The 21,280-nt window shown below is 48.3% G+C and overlaps 1 protein-coding gene across 5 annotated transcripts in view; it reads left to right on the top strand.

The window, feature by feature from the left end:
• The window catches only part of CREBBP (CREB binding lysine acetyltransferase), a 158,396-nt gene extending 146,259 nt beyond the window's left edge, over positions 1-12,137 (top strand). For all 5 annotated transcript variants that reach the window (XM_080680087.1, XM_080680091.1, XM_080680090.1 and 2 more), the window contains 6 exons: positions 304-417; positions 1,770-1,935; positions 2,840-3,007; positions 6,563-6,724; positions 7,103-7,384; positions 8,959-12,137. In XM_080680087.1, the coding sequence (XP_080536213.1) occupies positions 304-417; positions 1,770-1,935; positions 2,840-3,007; positions 6,563-6,724; positions 7,103-7,384; positions 8,959-11,103 (3,037 nt within the window). In that variant the 3' untranslated portion in view covers positions 11,104-12,137. The remainder of the gene's footprint in view (positions 1-303; positions 418-1,769; positions 1,936-2,839; positions 3,008-6,562; positions 6,725-7,102; positions 7,385-8,958) is intronic.
• Positions 12,138-21,280: the final 9,143 nt, after the last annotated feature.

Here is a 21,280-nt window from a genome sequence, read left to right as displayed (position 1 = left end):
AAGTACCTCTATAAAGAGTTCTTTCATGTTCATTCTAGAATCTGGATGAGAGGGAATTTAAAAATGTCTCTTCTTAGTTTGCCCTGATCTATCCATGGTTCTCTGTGGTGAATGATGAGATGCCATTGCTTCTCACTTTGGTGATGAAATTGGATTCCATTTTATTGATTGGCAGTGGCAGTTGGCGATGGGAGTTTTCTTATGTTTTTATATCCTTTTTGTGGTCAGTGTAAATGCTGTTGAACAAAGTTTATTTCAGGATACCCTGAACTGTTGATTATTTTTTCTCTCCCACCCCCCCAGGCGTGTGTACATATCTTATCTGGACAGTATTCATTTCTTCCGGCCCCGATGCCTGCGGACAGCTGTTTACCATGAGATCCTTATTGGATATTTAGAATATGTGAAGAAATTGGGGTGAGTTTCATTCAGATTATCCAGAACTAATTAAAGCTCCATTTTTCATTTTCACTATATATTTAGTTTGTGAAATAATGAGAATGTTTCTTTTAAGTTTGATGTGTTTTTATTTTAGCATCCTTAGCTGGATTCCGAAGCCTCCAGAGCTTCTCTCATGTTCTTGGGGCTTCTCAGCACAATGCATGCACCTTTTCTGCCTTCTGCATTCTTTTCATTATTTTTCCATTCTGGTGTCTTTTTATTTATTTATTTATTTATTTATTTATTTATTTATTTATTTTATTGATTTTTCACAGAGAGGAAGGGAGAGGGACAGAGAGTTAGAAACATCGATGAGAGAGAAACATCGATCAGCTGCCTCCTGCACACTCCCCACTGGGGATGTGCCTGCAACCAAGGCACATGCCCTTGACCGGAATCGAACCTGGGACCCTTCAGTCCGCAGGCCAACTCTCTATCCATTGAGCCAAACCAGTCAGGGCTCTGGTGTCTTTTTAAAAAAGTTTTATTGAAGCATATATATTATAAAATTCGCCTATTTCAGGTGTACACTTCACTGACTTTTAGTAACTTTATGGAGTGGTGTAGCCATCACCCTTAATCAGTCTCAGAACATTGTCATCCCCCAATAAGATCCCTCTGCCCATTTGCTCTTAATCCTTGTCCCACCCCTACCCCCAGTGACAACTAATCTACTTTCTGTCCCCATAAATTTGCTTTTTCTCAATGTTTTGTAGGAATGGAAACCTACAAGATGTGGTCTCTTGCCTCTGAATTCTTTATATCTGTTGTCATGTTCTAGATCTTTCATATTCCTTTCCCAAATTTGAAAAAGTTGGAGATATTTGATTAAAGTGTCTTAAACAGAATGAATAAGATTTATTTTAACTTTAACCCTTAGAAATATCCAACTGCCTTTTCTATGTGCAGAAGAAAGTAGGTGAAATTCAGTGTGTCCCTGGGTAAAAGCCATTTGATAAACATAATGAGTCTCTGTCTTCCCAGGCTTTCTCCTGTGCTCACAGGTTCCCTTACAGCCTAGGCCCCTCCCCGACTTGCACAACCTGAGAAAGAAGCATCTTAGGGCTGACTTCCAGGTGTGCATTTGCACACTAGAGATTTTTGACCTTACCCACGCATCCCCAACTTGCAGCACACTGGTTTGGAATCTCTCTAAATGTCTTATCCATTCTGCCACAAGCATTGTGGTCATTTCTTTGCTTTCCTTTTTCTTTATATATAGTAATTTCTGTCCTTGCTTTGGTCCCTGTTCCTCAACTGTTACTCCTTGAAAGCAAGGATAGTTTTGCTCAACACTTTCATCTGAATTATGTGTGTGTATCCTGCAGGTATGTGACAGGACACATCTGGGCCTGTCCCCCAAGTGAAGGAGATGACTATATCTTCCATTGCCACCCCCCTGATCAAAAAATCCCAAAACCAAAGCGCCTGCAGGAGTGGTATAAGAAAATGCTGGACAAGGCTTTTGCAGAGCGGATCATCCATGACTACAAGGTACCTGGTGCTTGCTGAAGGAGGGCATGCAGTGGCTTTGTCACTGCTAATTTGCATACTTTCAGGTGTCTTTCTCTCACACTCACATATGTTAGAACTATCGGCCCAGTGCATGAAATTCGTGCACATTAAAAGGGAATTAATTAGAGGAAATATTTTTAAATTGCTATTTGCCCTTTCTCTATAATAGAAGTGTCAGAAATGAAAGAAAGTTAGTAAAATGTATATGAAAATCTTCCTTCTGTCAGAGTCTGGGGTGGGCCGCAGGACCCAGAGTCAAGTCTCCGCCCACCCGCACGTGCCTCGAAATCACGTGAGACCCAGACCCAGCCGGCCCCAACCTTGTTAAGCCCAGCCGGGTGGGGGCCCAGCCTCAGGTCCCCCGGCCCAGCGCTAGGCGGGGGGTGCAGCCTCAGGCCCCCTGACCTGGCACCAGGTCGGGGGGCCACGGCCTCAGGTTCCCGGCCTGGCGCTGGGGCAGGAGGCCTGTCTTGAGGTCCCCCATCAAGCCCCGCCGGGCGGGGGGCACAGCGGGCACAGCCATCTTGTGTTACGGGAACCCCGCCTCTGCTGTGGGCGCAGCCATCTTGTGACTGCATGACAGTTAATTTGCATATTACCTCTTTATTATATAAGATTGTGTTCATTTATGAGTACCAGAAAGCCAAAGGGGGAAAAGTGAAAAATGTAAAAGCATCTTATCTGCAGTCTGTCAAGATTTCTAGTTGGCAGTCTGAAAGTAGTGCTGTCATGTCATCTGTTTAAATTGGCTGATCTTGGCTATTGTGCACCATGGGAATATGCTGCACCAGGATCCTCTTCTGTGTCGTGGCCCTACTCCGCCTTCTCCTCAGGAGCTTTGCTTGGGCCCCTATCTCACTGCTGTGCTTTGTTTACTCTCCAGGACATTTTCAAACAAGCAACTGAAGACAGGCTCACCAGTGCCAAGGAATTGCCCTATTTTGAGGGTGACTTCTGGCCCAATGTGTTGGAGGAGAGTATTAAGGAGCTGGAACAAGAGGAAGAAGAGAGGAAGAAGGAAGAGAGCACTGCAGCCAGTGAGACTACAGAGGTAAAGCCCTTACATCCCACTACCCCACCCTCCTGGAAAGCTGGTGCCCCAGATGTGTGCGCTGGAGGATGAATTCTGGCAGGTTGGAGAGTGAACTTATGCTGTTGAGTTCACAGGGTGTGGCCTTCTTTTTGTGTGTGGTAGTATTTTCATGCATAACCTCACCTTGTCACTACGCACAATAGGTCTGGGGCTTGAAAACACAAACCACACTGGTTGCTGGGCGAGCTGAGATGTGGGCACTAGAGACATATCACTTCCTAGAAGGGGACAGGAGGTGCTTGCTTCAGCATCTCTGGGCATAACCGAGGGCCAAGACACAGAAAGATGAGAGAAGTGGGCACCCTGCCAGGGAGCCCAGAACAGATGGAGACAGAAACAGATGTGTCATGATTGTGTCACAGCCAAGGAGCAATCAATTGATTTAAAAGAGTGTTTTACAAACGAAACACACACACCTGAAGCTCTTTCTGTGGTGTCCACACTCGCGTACTCACGCTGTGTGTAGGCATGGGCCTAAGCAGTGCACTGAGAACTAAGGAAAACACCATCCCTGCCCTCAAGGGGTGTATGTTTTAGTAGGAGAGACAAGAAAAACAGCCGAAACCGGTTTGGCTCAGTGGATAGAGCGTCGACCTGCGGACTGAAGGGTCCCGGGTTCGATTCCGGTCAAGGGCATGTACCTTGGTTGCAGGCACATCCCCAGTGGGAGGTGTGCAGGAGGCAGCTGATCGATGTTTCTCTCTCGTCGATGTTTCTAGCTCTCTATCCCTCTCCCTTCCTCTCTGTAAAATATCAATAAAAATATATTTAAAGAAAAAAAAGAAAAACACATGCCCAGCACATACGGAGATAGTGGTGCAAGCTGTGGAGAAAAGGAAGCACAGGGAATTAGGAGGGGATGGGGGAGGAGCTTGTCTGGGCAGAGGCATCTGAGCAGAGTCTGACCTGGTGAGAAGGAACCCAGAGGGTCCTGGAGAGAAGAAGCTTCCAGCAGGAGGAGGAGAAACTTAGGCATTCCAGTTGTAAGCAAGTGTGCCATGCTTTGAGGCAGGGGTCCCCTCAGACCGTTGGAGGGCCGGACTATAGTTTAAAAAAACAACTGTGAACAAATTCCTATGCGCACTGCGGACCCGGGACGAGTCGGCTGCTAAGGACAAGCAGTGGCACCTGGCGGGCCAGATGAATGTCCTCGGAGGGCCGCATGTGGCCCGTGGGCCGTAGTTTGAGGACCCCTGCTTTGAGGTGTCCAGTAAGACTTGGTGTTTTGGCTCGTAGCTGTAGAGGCTGTGGGAAATACGTTGTTTATTTTGACAGTAGCAGCCCCAGAATTTTGGGTGGGTTTTTATGGCATATGAGGAAAATCCTGGGTCAGGGTTGCCTGTTGTGTCTGTTGCTGCCTCTACCTGAGGCAAGAGGAAGAGGGAGAGCATATTTGGGGGAAGAAGTCAAGAATTGCCTGCAGACATGTTAATGTTGCAATGCCTATAAATATCCAAGAGGAGCCCTGGCCAGTTGCTCAGTGGTTAGAGCGTCAGCCCTAGGACTAAAGGGTCATGGGTTTGATTCCCAGTCAAGGACATGTACCTCGGTTGCCTGCCTCTGGCCTAGTATTGGTGGGGCTTTCTGGGAGATAGAAATAGACAAAGGCTGATGCCTGAGCCAGCCATTGCTAACCATGGATTTGCATGTGGCCAGGGATGGAGGCACCATTCTGGGTGTCCAATCACTTAACTAAGGGTTGGCTTAGTTATGGACAGCACTTTTGATGGAATGATGCTTTGCCATTAAAAGTGGTCTTAATAAGAGACATGGAAAGGTGCTTGCCATAGTGGAGAAGCACCAGGATGCAACCTCAACTTGTGTACAACCCCAACTTTGTAAAGAAAAATACACAAAAGTAAATGTGCATAGCTGCTATTGCTTTGGTGGCCCCCCCCCCAAAAAAAAATTATTTTTATTTATTATTTGGCTATGTTTTCTAAATTGTAAAGTAAATCTATATATTTTATAACTTTTAAAATATAGGCTTTAGCCCAGCTGGTGTAGCTCAGTGGCTGGGCATCGATCTATGAACCAAGAGGTTGTGGTTCTATTCCTGGTCAGGGCACATGCCCGGGTTGTGGGCTCCATCCCCAGTGCGGGGCTTGCAGGAGGCAGCCAATCAATGATTCTCTCTCATCATTGATGTTTCTCTCCCCCTCTCCCTTCCTCGCTCTGAAATCAATAAAAATATTTTTAAAAAATAATAAAATATAGGCTTTATATTTTAGAATAAAGGCTTACAGAAAACTTGAGCAGATGATACAGAGTTACATGTATTCTAGTACCTGGCATCTTAAATCTGTGTGCTGCATTTGTTACAATTGCTGAACCAATATTGATACATCATTGTTAACCAGAGTCCAAAGTTCATTCAGTGTCCTTAGTTTTTATCGGTGACCTTTTCTGATCTGGGTCCACGTTACATCCAGTTGTCAGGACTCCTTCGTCCCCTCCTGGGTCTTTCTCAGAGGTGGTGGTGTTGGTGGAGGTGGAGTGCAACTGCACTTCCCCTAAAGTGTCACTCCTTTCAGCACCCAGAGTGTGTGTGTGTGTGTTTATCTCTCCCCCCACCCTTCTCTCCCTACCTCTTCCTCTCTATCCCCTGGTTATAAACTAAGTTCTTTGGATCAGACCAAATGAGCATTCTCACCTTGAAACCTGAATGACTAAGCCTGAGTTCTTCCCAGAGTAGGAGCATTTTAACTGAGCAGCAAAACCCCTTAGACTTAAGCCAGTTGCAGCACTAATGGGTGTGTTTCAGGCCTGAGTGGGCCTGGGGAATAGGAGCAGGGTCAGGAAGATGTCCTGTAGCCTTGCTTGGGACCTGGAGGGGCCACTTTCAAGTCCCTGCTCCTATCCGTGCAGCGGCTTCTTCATTAGCACCTTTCCCATTTCTCTCACTCGTGGATATTTGGAGTCTTTCAATAAGCCACTGAGCATGCAGGATATGCCATGGAACTGCAGGTGTCCAGTGGGATGACGTGAAACAATGTAAAATTGCTTCCTCTGTTGCTAGATTCCAAATTAGCATCCCAAGTGTGTTCTTCCCTCAAGAGGTAACGTGTTCTGTGGCCTTCATGACACAGGCCACACTTGCTCTATGTTTATGGCTGTGCCCATTGGGGTCTTAGCTGAATATACAGGCCCTGCTTCCATCCTCATCACTTTTCCCGCTGCAGTTTCCTCTGAAGGCAGCAGTGTGTTTACACAGCCCATATAGGTAGAGGTCTGCAAAGGTTGCTTCCTAGAGTGATACTCCTTTCAGCACCCTGTGTGTGTGTGTGTGTGTGTGTGTGTGTGTGTGTGTGTGTGTGTGCGCGCGCGCGCGCGCGCTTGTCCAGATGAGGAGACGATCACAGGCACTTGTTCTTTTATTTCCTGTGTTCCATTAAACCTGGTTCTGTGTTGAGCACATCCACAGTCCAGGGCCTGGAGCTGGGCGTCCCAGCTAGATACTGGACCTGAAGGAGGAGGAGGCTGGGCTTATCTGACAAGTTTGTGTTGTTGCAGGGCAGCCAGGGTGACAGCAAGAATGCCAAGAAAAAGAACAACAAGAAAACCAACAAAAATAAAAGCAGTATCAGCCGGGCCAACAAGAAGAAACCCAGTATGCCCAACGTGTCCAACGACTTGTCCCAGAAGCTCTACGCTACCATGGAGAAACACAAAGAGGTGAGGCACAGGGCAGGCCACAGAACCCAGCATTTGTGCCCCTCTGGACCAAGATAAAGGAGGGGGGTTGCTGAAGAAGCCACAGCCCTGCCCCTGGCCAAGAGAAGGGAAAAGGCATGGTGACACTTTGTCTGGTGCACACAGTGGGAGGACCAGCCCTTAGAAGGCAGACCTGGCTGTTTGGATAACACCACACAGTGCATCATCAAGTCAGTTCATCCCCAGGGAGTTGGGCCTTTGACACACTCCTGGGACAGCAGGTGTCAGGCTCAGCACAGTCTCAGTTCTGCAGGCTGGGGTAGCCCAGGGCCCTGCAGGACCAGCCCTCCTCAGCACCGCTCTCTGTGGGCTGACATACTCCTGCCGTTCTTCCTGCAGGTCTTCTTTGTGATCCACCTCCATGCTGGGCCTGTCATCAATACGCTACCCCCTATTGTTGACCCCGACCCCCTGCTCAGCTGCGACCTCATGGATGGGCGCGATGCCTTCCTCACCCTCGCCAGGGACAAGCACTGGGAATTCTCCTCTCTGAGGCGGTCCAAGTGGTCCACGCTGTGCATGCTGGTGGAGTTGCACACCCAGGGCCAGGACCGCTTTGTCTACACCTGCAATGAGTGCAAGCACCATGTGGAGACACGCTGGCATTGTACTGTGTGCGAGGTAGGCCCATATCTCCCTCCCTGTGCCTCACTCTGACAGAACTGGCAGGCCTGGTGTGGTCCATGAGCCTGAGGTCCCCTTGGCTGCTCCCAGCCCTCTGCAGTCTATGCATTTGCATTTTAGGTTGAACTGTTAGACAGTTGGCACTTCTCAGGGGAGAAAAATGACCACTGCTCCTCTACGGGCGCTGTTGATTATGAGATAGATTGTTTTATTTTAGTTCACACATAAGAAGATCTAACTCTTATTGATTGGGTTTCTGCTATGTGACCGCACTAGGTTCAACACCAGACATTCAGGATAAGAAGAAGCCTGTCTCCCTTCGTGGAGCATGGTCTGGTCATGACCAAACTGAGCATGACAGTGACAGGACCCCTTTGGCAGGACAAGCTGGTCTTCCTGGGAGTCAGCGAGCACTGACTTGTTCAGATGCGGAGACGACCACAGGCACTTGTTATTTCCTGTGTTTTATTAATCCCGGCTCTGTATCGGGCACATCCACGGTCCTCATGGTGCCAGAGCAGGAGCATGGAGAGAGCAGGAGAGGCATTGGCAGTGCTTTGATCCTTCCAGAACTTTGTCTGGTAACCCTTCTCCCTTGTCCTGGTTGGACCCCATGGCCATACCACACTAGCTCCCCCTGCAGAAGTTTTGTCCCCTGTGCGAAGGGGCGGGGTCTTTCTCTCGCATAGATGGGTCCCTCACATGGGGTGAGCCAGGCTATTTTGAGCCCTTCATCTCCCCAACTGCAGACAATCGTAGACTCCTCCCAGTTCAATGTCGGCCTCCAGGGTGATCTCCACAGTTGTGGGCCCTACAGAAGTGGCTCTGTGATCTCTGAGGGGAAGAGCAGAGCCTTTGTAATGCCCTCCTCATCTTTATTTCCTACTTTTTCCAACCTCCTTTTGTTCTCCCTCTCATTTCCTACTGCTGGGATTTTCACGTCTTTACTGTGAAAAGGTTATTAGTCCTGGCCATAGGGTTCCTGCTGTAGAACCTGTTGTCTGTCTCCAGACATAGGTGGCTTTTAGAAATCTGGCGAGAGGGCCTTTCTCCCGGTGAAGGCCTCTTAGCTCCAGTGCTCTCCTGGACCACCCTGCAGAGCTCTGGGGATGCACTGAGGGCACCCAGTCTCTAGGAACTCAGGTCTGTGGTACTTCAGATGCTCATGTGGCAGGCGCTTGGGAGCAAATGGGTATAGCAGCAGTCATTCCTTCACTGTCAGGCTTCCCAGGCCAGGCGTGGGAGCAGGATGGCTGGATGTAATTCCCAGGGTGCAGAGGAGGGAAGGAAAGGGGAACCAGTGCCCACCAGTGTACTCGAAAGCCTTGGGTGGACATGAAGCCACACACCATATGCATGGGTGAGCCTATGTACCTGCTCACAAGGTTGGGAAATGCGAGGGGGCCCCTGGAAGAGTGTGGGGTGAGGGCAAATAGATGGACATCGTGGTCTTTGGAGCCTTTTGGGCTGTGGAGGAGTTCCCAGAAGTGAAGGTTCCAGGGGGTGGCTGGGATGTCTGGTAACGCTGGGCCACATGCTGATGCTAGCCTGACCTCTTTCTTTGTCTGCAGGACTATGACCTTTGCATCAACTGCTACAACACAAAGAGCCACACCCACAAGATGGTGAAGTGGGGGCTGGGCCTGGACGACGAGGGTGGCAGCCAGGGTGAGCCACAGTCTAAGAGCCCCCAGGAGTCACGGCGCCTGAGCATCCAGCGCTGCATCCAGTCCCTGGTGCACGCCTGCCAGTGTCGCAACGCCAACTGCTCGCTGCCGTCCTGCCAAAAGATGAAGCGGGTTGTACAGCACACCAAGGGCTGCAAGCGCAAGACCAATGGAGGCTGCCCAGTATGCAAGCAGCTCATTGCCCTTTGCTGCTACCATGCCAAACACTGCCAAGAAAACAAATGCCCCGTGCCCTTCTGCCTCAACATCAAACACAAGCTCCGCCAGCAGCAGATCCAGCACCGCCTGCAGCAAGCGCAGCTCATGCGCCGGCGAATGGCCACCATGAACACCCGCAACGTGCCTCAGCAAAGCCTGCCTTCCCCTACCTCAGCACCACCCGGGACCCCTACACAGCAACCCAGCACACCCCAGACACCACAGCCCCCAACCCAGCCCCAGCCCTCGCCTGTGAGCATGTCACCAGCCGGTTTCTCCAGCGTGGTCCGAACTCAGCCCCCCACCACAGTGTCCACTGGGAAGCCCACCAACCAGGTGCCAGCCCCACCACCCCCTGCCCAGCCCCCACCTGCAGCGGTGGAAGCAGCCCGGCAGATTGAACGTGAGGCTCAGCAGCAGCAGCATCTGTATCGGGTGAACATCAACAACGGCATGCCCCCAGGGCGCACAGGCATGGTGACTCCTGTAAACCAGATGGCCCCTGTGGGCCTGAATGTGCCCCGACCCAACCAGGTCAGTGGGCCTGTCATGCCCAACCTGCCCCCTGGGCAGTGGCAGCCAGCACCCATCCCCCAGCAACAATCGATGCCGGGCATGCCCAGACCCGTGATGTCTATGCAGGCCCAACCAGCTGTAGCTGGACCACGGATGCCTAATGTGCAGCCGCCTCGGAGCATCTCGCCTGGCGCCCTGCAGGACCTGCTGCGGACCCTGAAGTCTCCTAGCTCCCCGCAGCAGCAGCAGCAGGTGCTCAACATCCTCAAGTCAAACCCTCAGCTGATGGCAGCTTTCATCAAACAGCGCACAGCCAAGTACGTGGCCAGTCAGCCCGGTCTGCAGCCCCAGCCCAGCCTCCAGGCCCAGCCTGGCCTGCAGCCCCAGCCTGGCCTGCACCAGCAGCCCAGCCTGCAGAACCTGAATGCCATGCAAGCCAGCGGGCCACGGCCCGGTGTGCCTCCGCAGCAGCAAGCAATGGGAGGCCTGAACCCCCAGGGTCAGGCCCTGAACATCATGAACCCGGGACACAACCCTAGCATGGCGAGTATGAACCCACAGTATAGAGAGATGCTGCGGAGGCAGCTGTTGCAGCAGCAGCAGCAACAGCAGCAACAGCAACAGCAGCAACAGCAGGGCAGTGCTAGCATGGCTGCAGGCATGGCAGGACATGGCCAGTTCCAGCAGCCTCAAGGACCTGGAGGCTATCCCCCAGCCATGCAGCAGCAGCGGATGCAGCAGCACCTGCCCATGCAGGGCAACTCCATGGGCCAGATGGCAGCTCAGATGGGACAGCTCGGCCAGATGGGGCAGCCTGGACTGGGCGCAGACAACACCCCCAACATCCAGCAAGCTCTGCAGCAACGGATTCTGCAGCAGCAACAGATGAAGCAGCAGATTGGGTCCCCAGGCCAGCCAAACCCCATGAGCCCCCAGCAGCACATGCTCTCAGGACAGCCACAGGCCTCGCACCTCCCTGGCCAGCAGATGGCCACATCCCTTAGTAGCCAGGTGCGATCTCCGGCCCCTGTCCAGTCTCCACGGCCCCAGTCCCAGCCTCCACATTCCAGCCCATCACCGCGGATACAGCCCCAGCCTTCACCACACCACGTCTCACCCCAGACTGGTTCTCCCCACCCAGGACTCGCAGTCACCATGGCCAGCTCCATAGATCAGGGACACTTGGGGAACCCCGAACAGAGTGCAATGCTACCACAGCTGAATACCCCCAACAGGAGTGCATTGTCCAGTGAGCTGTCCCTGGTTGGCGACACCACAGGAGACACCCTAGAAAAGTTTGTGGAGGGTTTGTAGCATTATGAGAGCATCACTTTTTTTTCCTTTCATGTTCTTGGACCTTTTGTACTGAAATCCAAGCATCTAGGTTCTTTTTATTCCTAGATGGAACTGCTACTTCCAGGCCACGGAAGGGTAGATTGCTGTTTAAAGAAACAATACAAAGAATATATTTTTTTGTTAAAAACCAGTTGATTTAAATATCTGGTCTCTCTCTTTTTGTTTTTTGTTTTTGTTTTTTTGTTTTGGGGGGAGGGGGGATTGTTTGGATTTTTTGTCATTGCTGGTGACTCATGCCTTTTTTTAATGGGAAAAACAAGTTCATTATATCCATATTTTTTATTTGTATTTTCAAGACTTTAAACATTTATGTTTAAAAGTGAGAAGAAAAATAATATTCAGAAACTGATTCTTGAAATAATGCAAGCTTATAATGTATCCCGACAACTTTCTGACGTTGCGGGAAGATTTTTTCTATTGTGAACTCTGTGGGCGTTCTCCAAGTATTACCCCTGGACGATAGGAATTGGCTCCTACGTGCACACACATACACACCCACACACATCTATCTATACATATTGGCTTAAGCCAAACTCTTGTCTTGCAGATGTAGAAATTGTTGCTTTGTTTCTCTGATAAAACTGGTTTTAGACAAAAAATAGGGATGATCACTCTCTTAGACCATGCTAATGTTAATAGAGAAGAGCATTCTTTCTTCTATGTGAAACTTGAAATGAGGAAAAGCAATTCTAGTGTAAATCATGCAAGCGCTATAATTACTATAAATAAGAAAATTCAAGAAGATTCAATCACTGTATAGGATGGTAAAGTACCAACTCATTTCTTATATCATATTGTTAAATAAACTGTGTGCAACAGACAAAAAGGGTGGTCCTTCTTGAATTCATGTATATGGTATTAACACTTAGTGTTCGGGGTTTTTGTTAATGAAAATGCTGTTTTCAACATTGTATTTGGACTATGCATGTGTTTTTTCCCCCATTGTATATAACGTACCGCTTAAAATTGATATAAATTACTGAAGTTTTTAACATGTATTCTGTTCTTTAAGATCCCTGTAAGAATGTTTAAGGTTTTTATTTATTTATATATATTTTTGGAGTCTGTTCTTTGTAAGACATGGTTCTGGTTGTTTGCCCATAGAGGAGGCGGGTGGGTGAAGTCCTAGTAGTCACACAGATGGCAACAGGGCTCAACCGAGACCTGGAAGGTTCTTTCCAATGACCGAGACAGTTCAGTGATGGCTATACACATTCAATGCTCACGAAGGAACTTCACCCACAGAGTTAGGGACACAAATGGATCAGAAAAAGTCCTTTGCCTCCTGTCCACCATCCCTCTCTTAGTCACCCCACCCCAGCAACCCTAGGGAGGTTCCTGCATTTGTTTTTGGTCCACCCCACACCCCTTCCTATATACCGATCCCAATCCCAGAATTGATGCAAAGGGTGCTCCAGGGAGTAGAGGGTGGTTTCTGGGCCCCCTCCCCCTGACATTCTTTGTTCAGTGGGGGAGGATGCCACCATGCAGTATGTCCTGCACAGCCTCCAACACTGGGCTGGACAGGCAGAGCTTTGGCCCTTCATTCCCCACCCTCTAGAAATAGTGAGGTGCAGCCCTGGAGGCTGCTGAGGGGCAACAACTGGAGCCCTGGCCACCAGCCTTGCTATGGAGAGAAGAGGCCTCCAGCTTTCGGGGATAATTGCACTCGGGCACCAGGTTGGTCCCTCCCCTCTTTGTCCAGTTTCAGATGACCTTACTGAGAGGGTGACACTAGAGTTCCTGAATGCTGTAAAAATCCCATCCGAGAGGACCACCACCACCCAGAGAGTTGAAGTTAGTCCTCTAGATTATGCCCCCTTCCAGGGCACTGCTGAGCTGAGTTCTGTCTCATCCCTTGTCCCCCCAACCAGAGAGTGGTCTAGATCAAGAGTTGTGTTAAATTTTGAAATTGTTGCCCAAATAGCTTTTATTTGGGCCCTTTATTTACAGAAATATTTTCAAAACACTTGATTCGGGAATCTAAATTTGAGGAAACTTTCTAAGAAATTTGTTTTAGCACAGAGCTTACTTAGAATCTTGGGTTTTACTTAGAATATTATAGATTAAGCCAAGTAAGAATAAGATCATGTAGCACCACCAACCAACCCACATCTTCACCCTTTCCAAGGGAGAAAGTAAGGACATGGCCCTCCAGTGGCCATCTGGCCATCCTTGCTCAGTTTGCCCACTTCTCGCACCATTGACGCTCTTTTTTCCCCCAATTGGAAAGCCCTGACCCCATGTTCAGACAGGAAGGGGTGAGCCATCTGGGGCCCTAGAAAGGCGGCTCCAGGCCCAAACTCTGGATATGCAGCCTTTTAACAGTGGAGGCATCTTTTTCAGGTGATCCTGGAATCCAAAACTGGACCGACCTCATCTTGGAGTCCACATCCCTGCAATCCAGATGCCAAAGGATGCAGCTGAGGGTGTGGTCTGTGGGTGCCCATCCTGCACTTGGCGTATGGAAATGTCTGTAAGAGCTGGAAAGCCCGGATGCTGTGTCTCAATGCTGTATACTTAGGAGGAGAAGAAAACAGTCCTATATTTGTGATCAAAAAGAGGAAACTTGAAATGTGCTGGTATTTATAATAAAAGCTGGTAAAACTGCTTGGATTCAAAGATGGTTCCAGTTGGCTAATGACCCTTAGAATTAGCTTAGCAGTTAATCAGGATAAGACTGAAAGGGCTTGGTTGAGTTTGTCTTAGTGTGTTTTTGACTATGTTTTTGAGAATTTAGCATGTTAAAAGCAGGAATTGAATGCAACCTCTGGAAAGGCTTCAGTTTTTAAGATCTCAGGCTGAAGACACACAACTTTCTCCTTTTGATTGCTATAAAATGAAACCAAAGATGATTTAAGCCAAACCGAGCTTTTATCACTGCATAGGAGAATGGGCTCTGGAAAAGGCAAGTCCTTTGATGAAGGAGCTGAGTTCTAGGAAATAGTCATTGTTCATAGTCTTTACTCAAGATCAGTGCTGGGAAGTAGACACTGCAGTGATGTCACCTTAGCTAATGGATGTGTAGGAGCATGTAGGAATGATGACAAAACCCACTTGGGATCATAAAGCCACAGTGTACCTTCCCAGAATGTCCCATGTTTATTCCACTGCATGACGGGTACATTCATTGTGGAGAGTATGGAAGGGTCAGTTACACCAAATTGGAATGTAGCACCCAGGCTAACAGGCTAGACTGAGGAACTTTGGGTGAGTAGATGAGAAGGCAAATGGTGTTTTCATTGTGCTCACACCTTTCTAGAGAGAATTTACTATTGACCATGATACCACTAGAATTACTTCACTAAACCGAAAAATTCAAAGGTTGCTGACAGCTTAGAACACCTTGGTTAAGGAAATGGTACAAATGGTTGGAGGGGATTCGGAGGAGAAAAGTAAGAGATCTAGTCATAGGAAGCATGGGCCTGAGGCTTCTGTGAGGCTGAGAATCAGTATTGACAGTGTGGTGGTACTTGGGCACCAGGGCCTCAGCCTTAAGTGAGCTCCTAAACTCTGCTTTCTTGTCTGCTTTCTATACTGAGTAACAAGTGCTGTTTAAATGCATTATCAACTCCTTTGCCCTGGCCATGAGGTAGGAGAATGGAGGCAGTAACTTACCTGAGTTCATGAGCAGCAAGGGCAGACATGGGCCCAAGCCATGTTCCTGTGCCCAAAAGGAGCTTTTCCTCCTGGCCTTGAAAATTGCCCTACATGCCTGCCTCCCCTCCATATTCCACAGATTCACTTTGAGCCCACTTTGGAGGTACTTTGGGGAAGTGAGAACAGTACATCGTAACCCCTCAAAAGTCACAGTAAATGGTAGCAGTCCTTACAAAGAACTATGTGGGACTCGGTCTGCCTGTATCTAGTGCCCACTGGTTCACTGGCATCACAGAAAAAGAAATGTTGACAGTGTTGGTCAGACGTAGTGTCCAAGCTATAAACTCCCACTGTAGATGACTCTAACCCACCTCCCACCCAACGCCTGGAGAGGGCTAAGGGACTGAAATGGGCTTTATCGCCTGATCCTGAGTCTCCAGGGCTCTGGAGCAACAAGGAAGCCTCTTATAAATTGATTTTTTTAAATCAACAAGAGCTACTATATATATCCATGCCAATGAAGTTCAAACTAAAAGATCTTCAAGGGAGTTAGTGTGGTTTACAGAATATTCCAAGTGATGGTCCTTCAGGAAAATGTCCAGAGAAGACATTTTTGGGAAGGACCGAGGGTTGTGCCCAGGCTCCGGCACCTGGGCACGTTCCCCTCTCCTGCCAGCACGAGCAAGGCTGCCAGGCTCCCTGCGCCATGGCCCTTCCTTGTCCTCTCTGACCCCACCCAGGACCCTTCACATCTGGGCACCGGTTGCGGGCCCACAGAAGAGGGAAAGTTATTTTACGTGCTACTGCACAGGGAGTGGCAGGAGGTCTGCTGACGAAGGGAAAGTCTTAGGGGCCAGTGCTGGCACCATGGTTGTGTTCCCATAGCTAGATGTAGAGAAAGGGGCAGGGAAGCGAAGTAGGCCAGGGAGTCATTCAGAGTCAATAGGTTCAGCAGCCAGAACTGGTGTCACCAATGAGAGTAAGAGCTCTGCAGGCAGAAGCTTGGAGAACTCTCCGGGTTTTTTTTTTTGTTTGTTTTTTTGTTTTTTAGAAGAACTACCACTTTTTTTTTTTTTTAATATATTTTATTGATATTTCACAGAGAGGAAGGGAGAGAGATAGAGAGCTAGAAACATCGATGAGAGAGAAACATCGATCAGCTGCCTCCTGCACACCTCCCACCGGGGATGTGCCCACAACCAAGGTACATGCCCTTGACCGGAATCGAACCCGGGACCTTTCAGTCCGCAGGCCGACGCTCTATCCACTGAGCCAAACCGGTTTCGGCGAACTCTCCGGGTTTTAAGGGACGCCCATCCTCACTTGTTCTCCCTAGACATTTGAGTTCAAGTAAGCAAGCTTTCTCAAAGCACTGAGTTTGTCCACTCAGCAAGCATCTATTGAGCAGATCCTAAGCTCTGAGATAGTCCTTGGAGAACTCAATAGAGACAGACAACAACTGGAGGAAGGTGCTAGATGGTGTTAGAGCTCAAAGCAGGGCACAGAACCCAGTTTGTGTTGAAAACAAGGAAAATGTCTCTTAGGGCCAAGAATTGCACAGTGTTCCATAGTTTAGGAAACGCGTTCTTCTCCTTAGCACTCCTTAGGACAGTGCTTTTTCAGCTCTAATGTGCATATGAATTATCTGGGATCTTGCTAAAATCCTGATCCAGTAGATACAGGGGGTGGAGGGGTGAGGGAGGCTGAGTCTCCCAAGTCCAACGGTCCCAGCTGAAGCTGCTGCTGCTGGCCCTCAGTCTGTACTTTGAGGAGTAAGGCTACAGGGTACCATGGGAAAAAAATCTTGACTTTGAAACTGCCTTACTTCATCTCAATGTTCACAATAAATGTGGGTTTAGGGAGAAGGGGTTTAGTCAATTGGTTCTTTGGCCTCCTTCACAGCATTTGTTCTGAGCTGGAATCTCCTGCCTCTTTTGTCTTCCTGGGCCTCCGGCCTTCCTCAAATCCCCAAATAAGAATGTGGCAGGTCCTCTGGATGGGACAGGAGTCAGGCAGAACCCAGACTGCAAACAGCCCCACAGGGCTTAAAACCCTGAGTTACCTGGAAAGAGTGCCGGATGTTTTGTTTGCCCCAGGACAGAGGTGCAGGGAGCTGTCCTGACTGTGAAGTGCAATGCACATTGTGAGGAAAATTTAAAGAGTCACATCTTGCTTGCTTTTCCATAGAAACGGAAGAGGAGCCTCACCCTGACCAGCTTCCTGGGTGAGGTGACTCCGTAGGGCAAGTGTCGGGTCAGTCCCATCCTTCCTGTTTCTTGAACTACAGGTGCAGCACCCACTACTCACAAGAGACCTGGCTGACGCCAATGGACATGGCACTCTGCCCCATGCCCAGGGGATGTTGGCACCTTCAAGGAAAACATCAACAGTCTGCATTTCCACCCTGTCCTCTGATACTCTGCTGGACCAGAGAATCCTAACCAAGGGAACCATCTTTATATCTGAGGAGACACAGTCTTGGCAGTGGGAACTCTGTGAACACCACCCACCTATTGGGGCCTGACGTCAGGCGCTACTCAGGATGCCACCTGGATAGGGCCTCTGGCTGGAGTAGAGGCCCATGGCATCCAGGCAAAGGGTCAGTCCTTAAGGGAGGCAGGGCCTCAACAGCACAAACATTGAGAGAGGGTCCCTGAAGCCACCAGGAAGCCATTTTGAGCAGGGAAAGGAGCCGGTAGGCCAGGCCTTCCTAGACAGCCTCTCTGCTCCCTCCAAGTGTCAGGGTAAGAATGGTGGCTATAGGAATTACAGGGCCATGGGCTTGGGCCAAACACCCACATGCACATGTATTCAAGCACACATAGAATGGAGTTGCTTTTTCACCCTATAGAGTCTCTCAGGCTAAACTAATTCTCACTTCTCATAAATAATGGATGAGATAGGCTTGAGATTTGGTGGATGTTTTTTCTTTCAATGCTTCATCCACATGCTGGGAAAAATTGTGGCCTCAGCTCTTTGCCAGGACAGAAGGCATCTTTCAAAACATGCCATCAAGGCCAGTTCACTAGTGAACTGTATCCCCCAGCAGAAGCTTCCAGGAAAAAATGCAAGGAAGAGGTTGCTGCCTTCTCCACCCTGCCTTCCCCAGAACCAAAGTTGCTCAGAAAAGGCCCCGCCAGTGATATTTCATAGTTGTCTAGACTCAGGTCTGTCTTCCATTTATCATGCTGGACAGGAGACTGGGAGCCCACCAGAATGGCCTCTCCTGCCCCACCTGCAGGGCGCACAGACATTGTTCACTGTGGAAGGGCCCCAGGAGGAGGCGTTGCCCAGGGTCACCTGGCTATTGGGTGGCCAAGGGAGTCCCCTAGAGGGGCCTGGACTGACTGCCAATGCTGTAGAAAATAAAAAGGGAGAAAGGCCTCAGGTTCACTCACCCCTAAATATGTGGGGGTCTGAGCAATCAATGTGTGACATTCCCAATGGCCTTGATGGTGGAATTAAAAGTGGCCACTAGTAACGCAGAATGAGCAGTTTGGAGATAAAGTTTGGAGTCATTCAGTGAAATTAAAAATGCTCTGGTAAGTTCCAGGCCAGGTCCTGCTAAGTGGCTGCACCTGCCTCTATGAAGGGCCAGAGGTCTTGCTTCTGAGCCAGTCTCACAGTTGGCAAGTGTGAAAGTGGGGGTCAGGACTTGGGTTCCCACCAGATGTAGCCATGCTGCTGTGGAAGATCTCTGAAGTTGGCAGGGGACTGGCATTCATCTAACATAACGAGATACAGTAAAACCTCGATTCTAGAAGTCTCCCATCTCCAACAATTCAGTTCTCAACCAAGTTGTCCATGGAAAAAATGCCTTGGTCTTTGAACAAAACCTTTTCATGATGATACATCAGCATGACAAAAATCATTTCTCAGGCCACAAAGGAGAGAATGCAGTCAGTTTACTGGTAAACCTTGAGTTGTTAACATCTCAGAAATTTGCCAGCTTCTGTTGCTAGTAAAATGGATGATTAGCACAAGTTTAAAACATAAAGAGGCCATCAAGAATGCTAATGTTGGCCCTGGCCAGTGTGGCTCAGTTGGTTGAACATCATCCCATGCACCAAAAGGTTGCTGGTTTGATTCCCAGTCAGGGCACATGCCCAGGTTGTGGTTTGGTCCCGGTTGGGGCACCTATGGGTTGGGCCATGTATGGGAGGCAACCGATCAATCTTTCTCTCTCTCTTCCTTTCTCAAAAAAAAAAAAAAAAAAAAAATCAATAAAAACATTTTTTAAAATGCGTGCTAATGTCGCTAAGGGTGTAAAAGAAACAATGATCACAGGCAATTGGAGAGGTAGAAAAACTTGGAGAAAAGCAGTTAGCCAGGGACAGCATGTAAAAAAGTGAAGATGCTGCATACTGACTTACTAACCGACATCCTGGAACGGGTGCTGAAAGTGATTCCTTTAAGGCTAGTAGGGGGTGGCAAAGAAGTGTTTGTTTATAGATTAAACAGTACACTAGACATGTACTGTATATAGGACAGGTTAAAACAGGGGATTATTTGTGGGTCTGGAACAAATTAATTCAATTTACATGATTTCATGGGGAAAAAATGATTCAGTTTTTGAACAAATCGCTTCTCAAACAGCCTTCCGGAATGAATTCAGTTTAAGAACTGAGGTTCCACTGCAGTTGTTAAGTGAACCAGCAAAATACTAGGTTTCTGAGTTCCATCTCATGCTGAGTTGGCGTCAAGGTCCTACAGAGGATAAAAAGGACTTTAAGGATCGTGCAAAACCTTGCAGGTGCTACCTGGCCATTAGTTGCTTCTCTGGATTTGAAGGTTTTGATGCCTCAGAAATCTAGAGACAGTTACTACCTCTGAAGCTGTGGCCAGAGGCCTCCAAGCTGCAGCTGCCCTTCTCCCAGACCAGGTCTGTACAGGTGTGCATCTGCTGGGAGAAACCCTTGCTCCTGAGGCCTAAGCACTAAGACAATTATAGAATAGCTTTCAGACAACACCCAGCATCTGCAGGACTGTTGGGGAGTTTCTCTTCTTAACATGCCTACTTTTTAGCTTCAAAAAGTAACCTGCCTGCCCAACCTGTGTGGCTCAGTGGTTGAGTGTCGACCCCTGAACCAAGAGGCCATGGTTCGATTCCAGGTTGGGGTATTGATCCCCAGTAGGGGGCATGCAGGAGGCAGCCAATCAATGATTCACTCTCATCATTGATGTTTCTATCTCTCTCTCCCTTCCTCTCTCTGAAATCAATTTTTTTTAAAGTAACCTGCCTTATTAGAGGATCCATGAAATTGGGGGGTGGAGGATGGGGAATCACATCATTCCTGGGACCTTTCCAGGCTAAGAATTATTCTTCAGCTTGGAGCCTTTCCTCCTGAAGGGAGAAGTTTGTCCAGGAGTTGATGCCTTGAACATATAAATGAAAAAGGGAGGCAGTTGAATTTGTTTTTTCTTTGCAGTGGGCATTGTCTTTAAATTGTGGTAAAATATACATAACATAAAATTTACCATCTTAATCATTTTTAAATATACAGTTCAGTGGTATTAAGTACATTCATATTGTTATGCAACCATCACCACTATTCTCTCCAGAACTCTATTTATCTTGCAAAACTGGAACTTTGTCCCCATTAAACACTATATACCTTTTCTCCCTTCCCCAGCCCCCACCTTTCTACTTTCTGTCTTTATGAATTTGATGACTACCTATTTCATGTTAATAGAACCATACGGTATTGTGTTTTTGTGACTGGCTTATTTCATTGATCATAACGTTCTCAAGGTTCATTCATGTTGAAGCATGTCTCAGATTTCCCAAGTCTGAATAATATTACATTGTATGTATAGACCATGTTTTGTTTATCCATTCAATCAATGATGGACACTTTGTTGGCTTCTACCTTCTGGCTCTTGTGAATAATGCAGCTGGCATTTTTTACATGACCCTCAGCTCACCTGAGGGGGGTAAGGTAGTGACTTTTATTTATTTTTAATTTTTGTTTGTTAATTCTCACTTGAGGATATTTTTTCCATTGATTTTTTTAGAGAGTGGAAGGAAGGGGAAAGACAGAGAGAAACATCGATGTGAGAAAGACACATCAATTGGTTACCTTCCACATGCGCCCTCACAGGGGGCCAGAGATTGAGCCCTTGACTGAAATTGAATCTTCAAAAGCCTTCATTCTGTGGGCCGACACTCTAACCACTGATCAAACTGGCTAGGGCGAAGGCAGTGACTTTTAGAGAAGGGATGAGCAGCTTTATAGTGGCCCCAGTGGTGGTGAGGAGACCCGGCGGGGGCTCTCCCCCTTACTCCCCTCTCCTCTTCTGCTTCTCTTCTGCTCTCCCTAAGCCAGGTTTCAGTCTCATCAATTCAAGTATATCTGCATCTAATTATTTTTCCCTTCTTCCATTTCCCTTGTGTGCACAGGGGCTGAAATCTGCCCATAACTCCATCAAGACTTGACTTGGATCCCTGGTCACCTTAAAAAACCACACTTCCCTGGGCTACGAGAGGACACTATATCACAAAGATCTGTAGCTGAGGGTATGTTTCTTAAGGCCA

This window comes from Plecotus auritus (genome assembly GCF_963455305.1).
Source record: "Plecotus auritus genome assembly, chromosome: 7".
NCBI lineage: Eukaryota > Metazoa > Chordata > Mammalia > Chiroptera > Vespertilionidae > Plecotus > Plecotus auritus.
The sequence above is the reverse complement of the archived record's forward strand: the minus strand, read 5'-3'. Positions and strand labels throughout refer to the sequence as shown.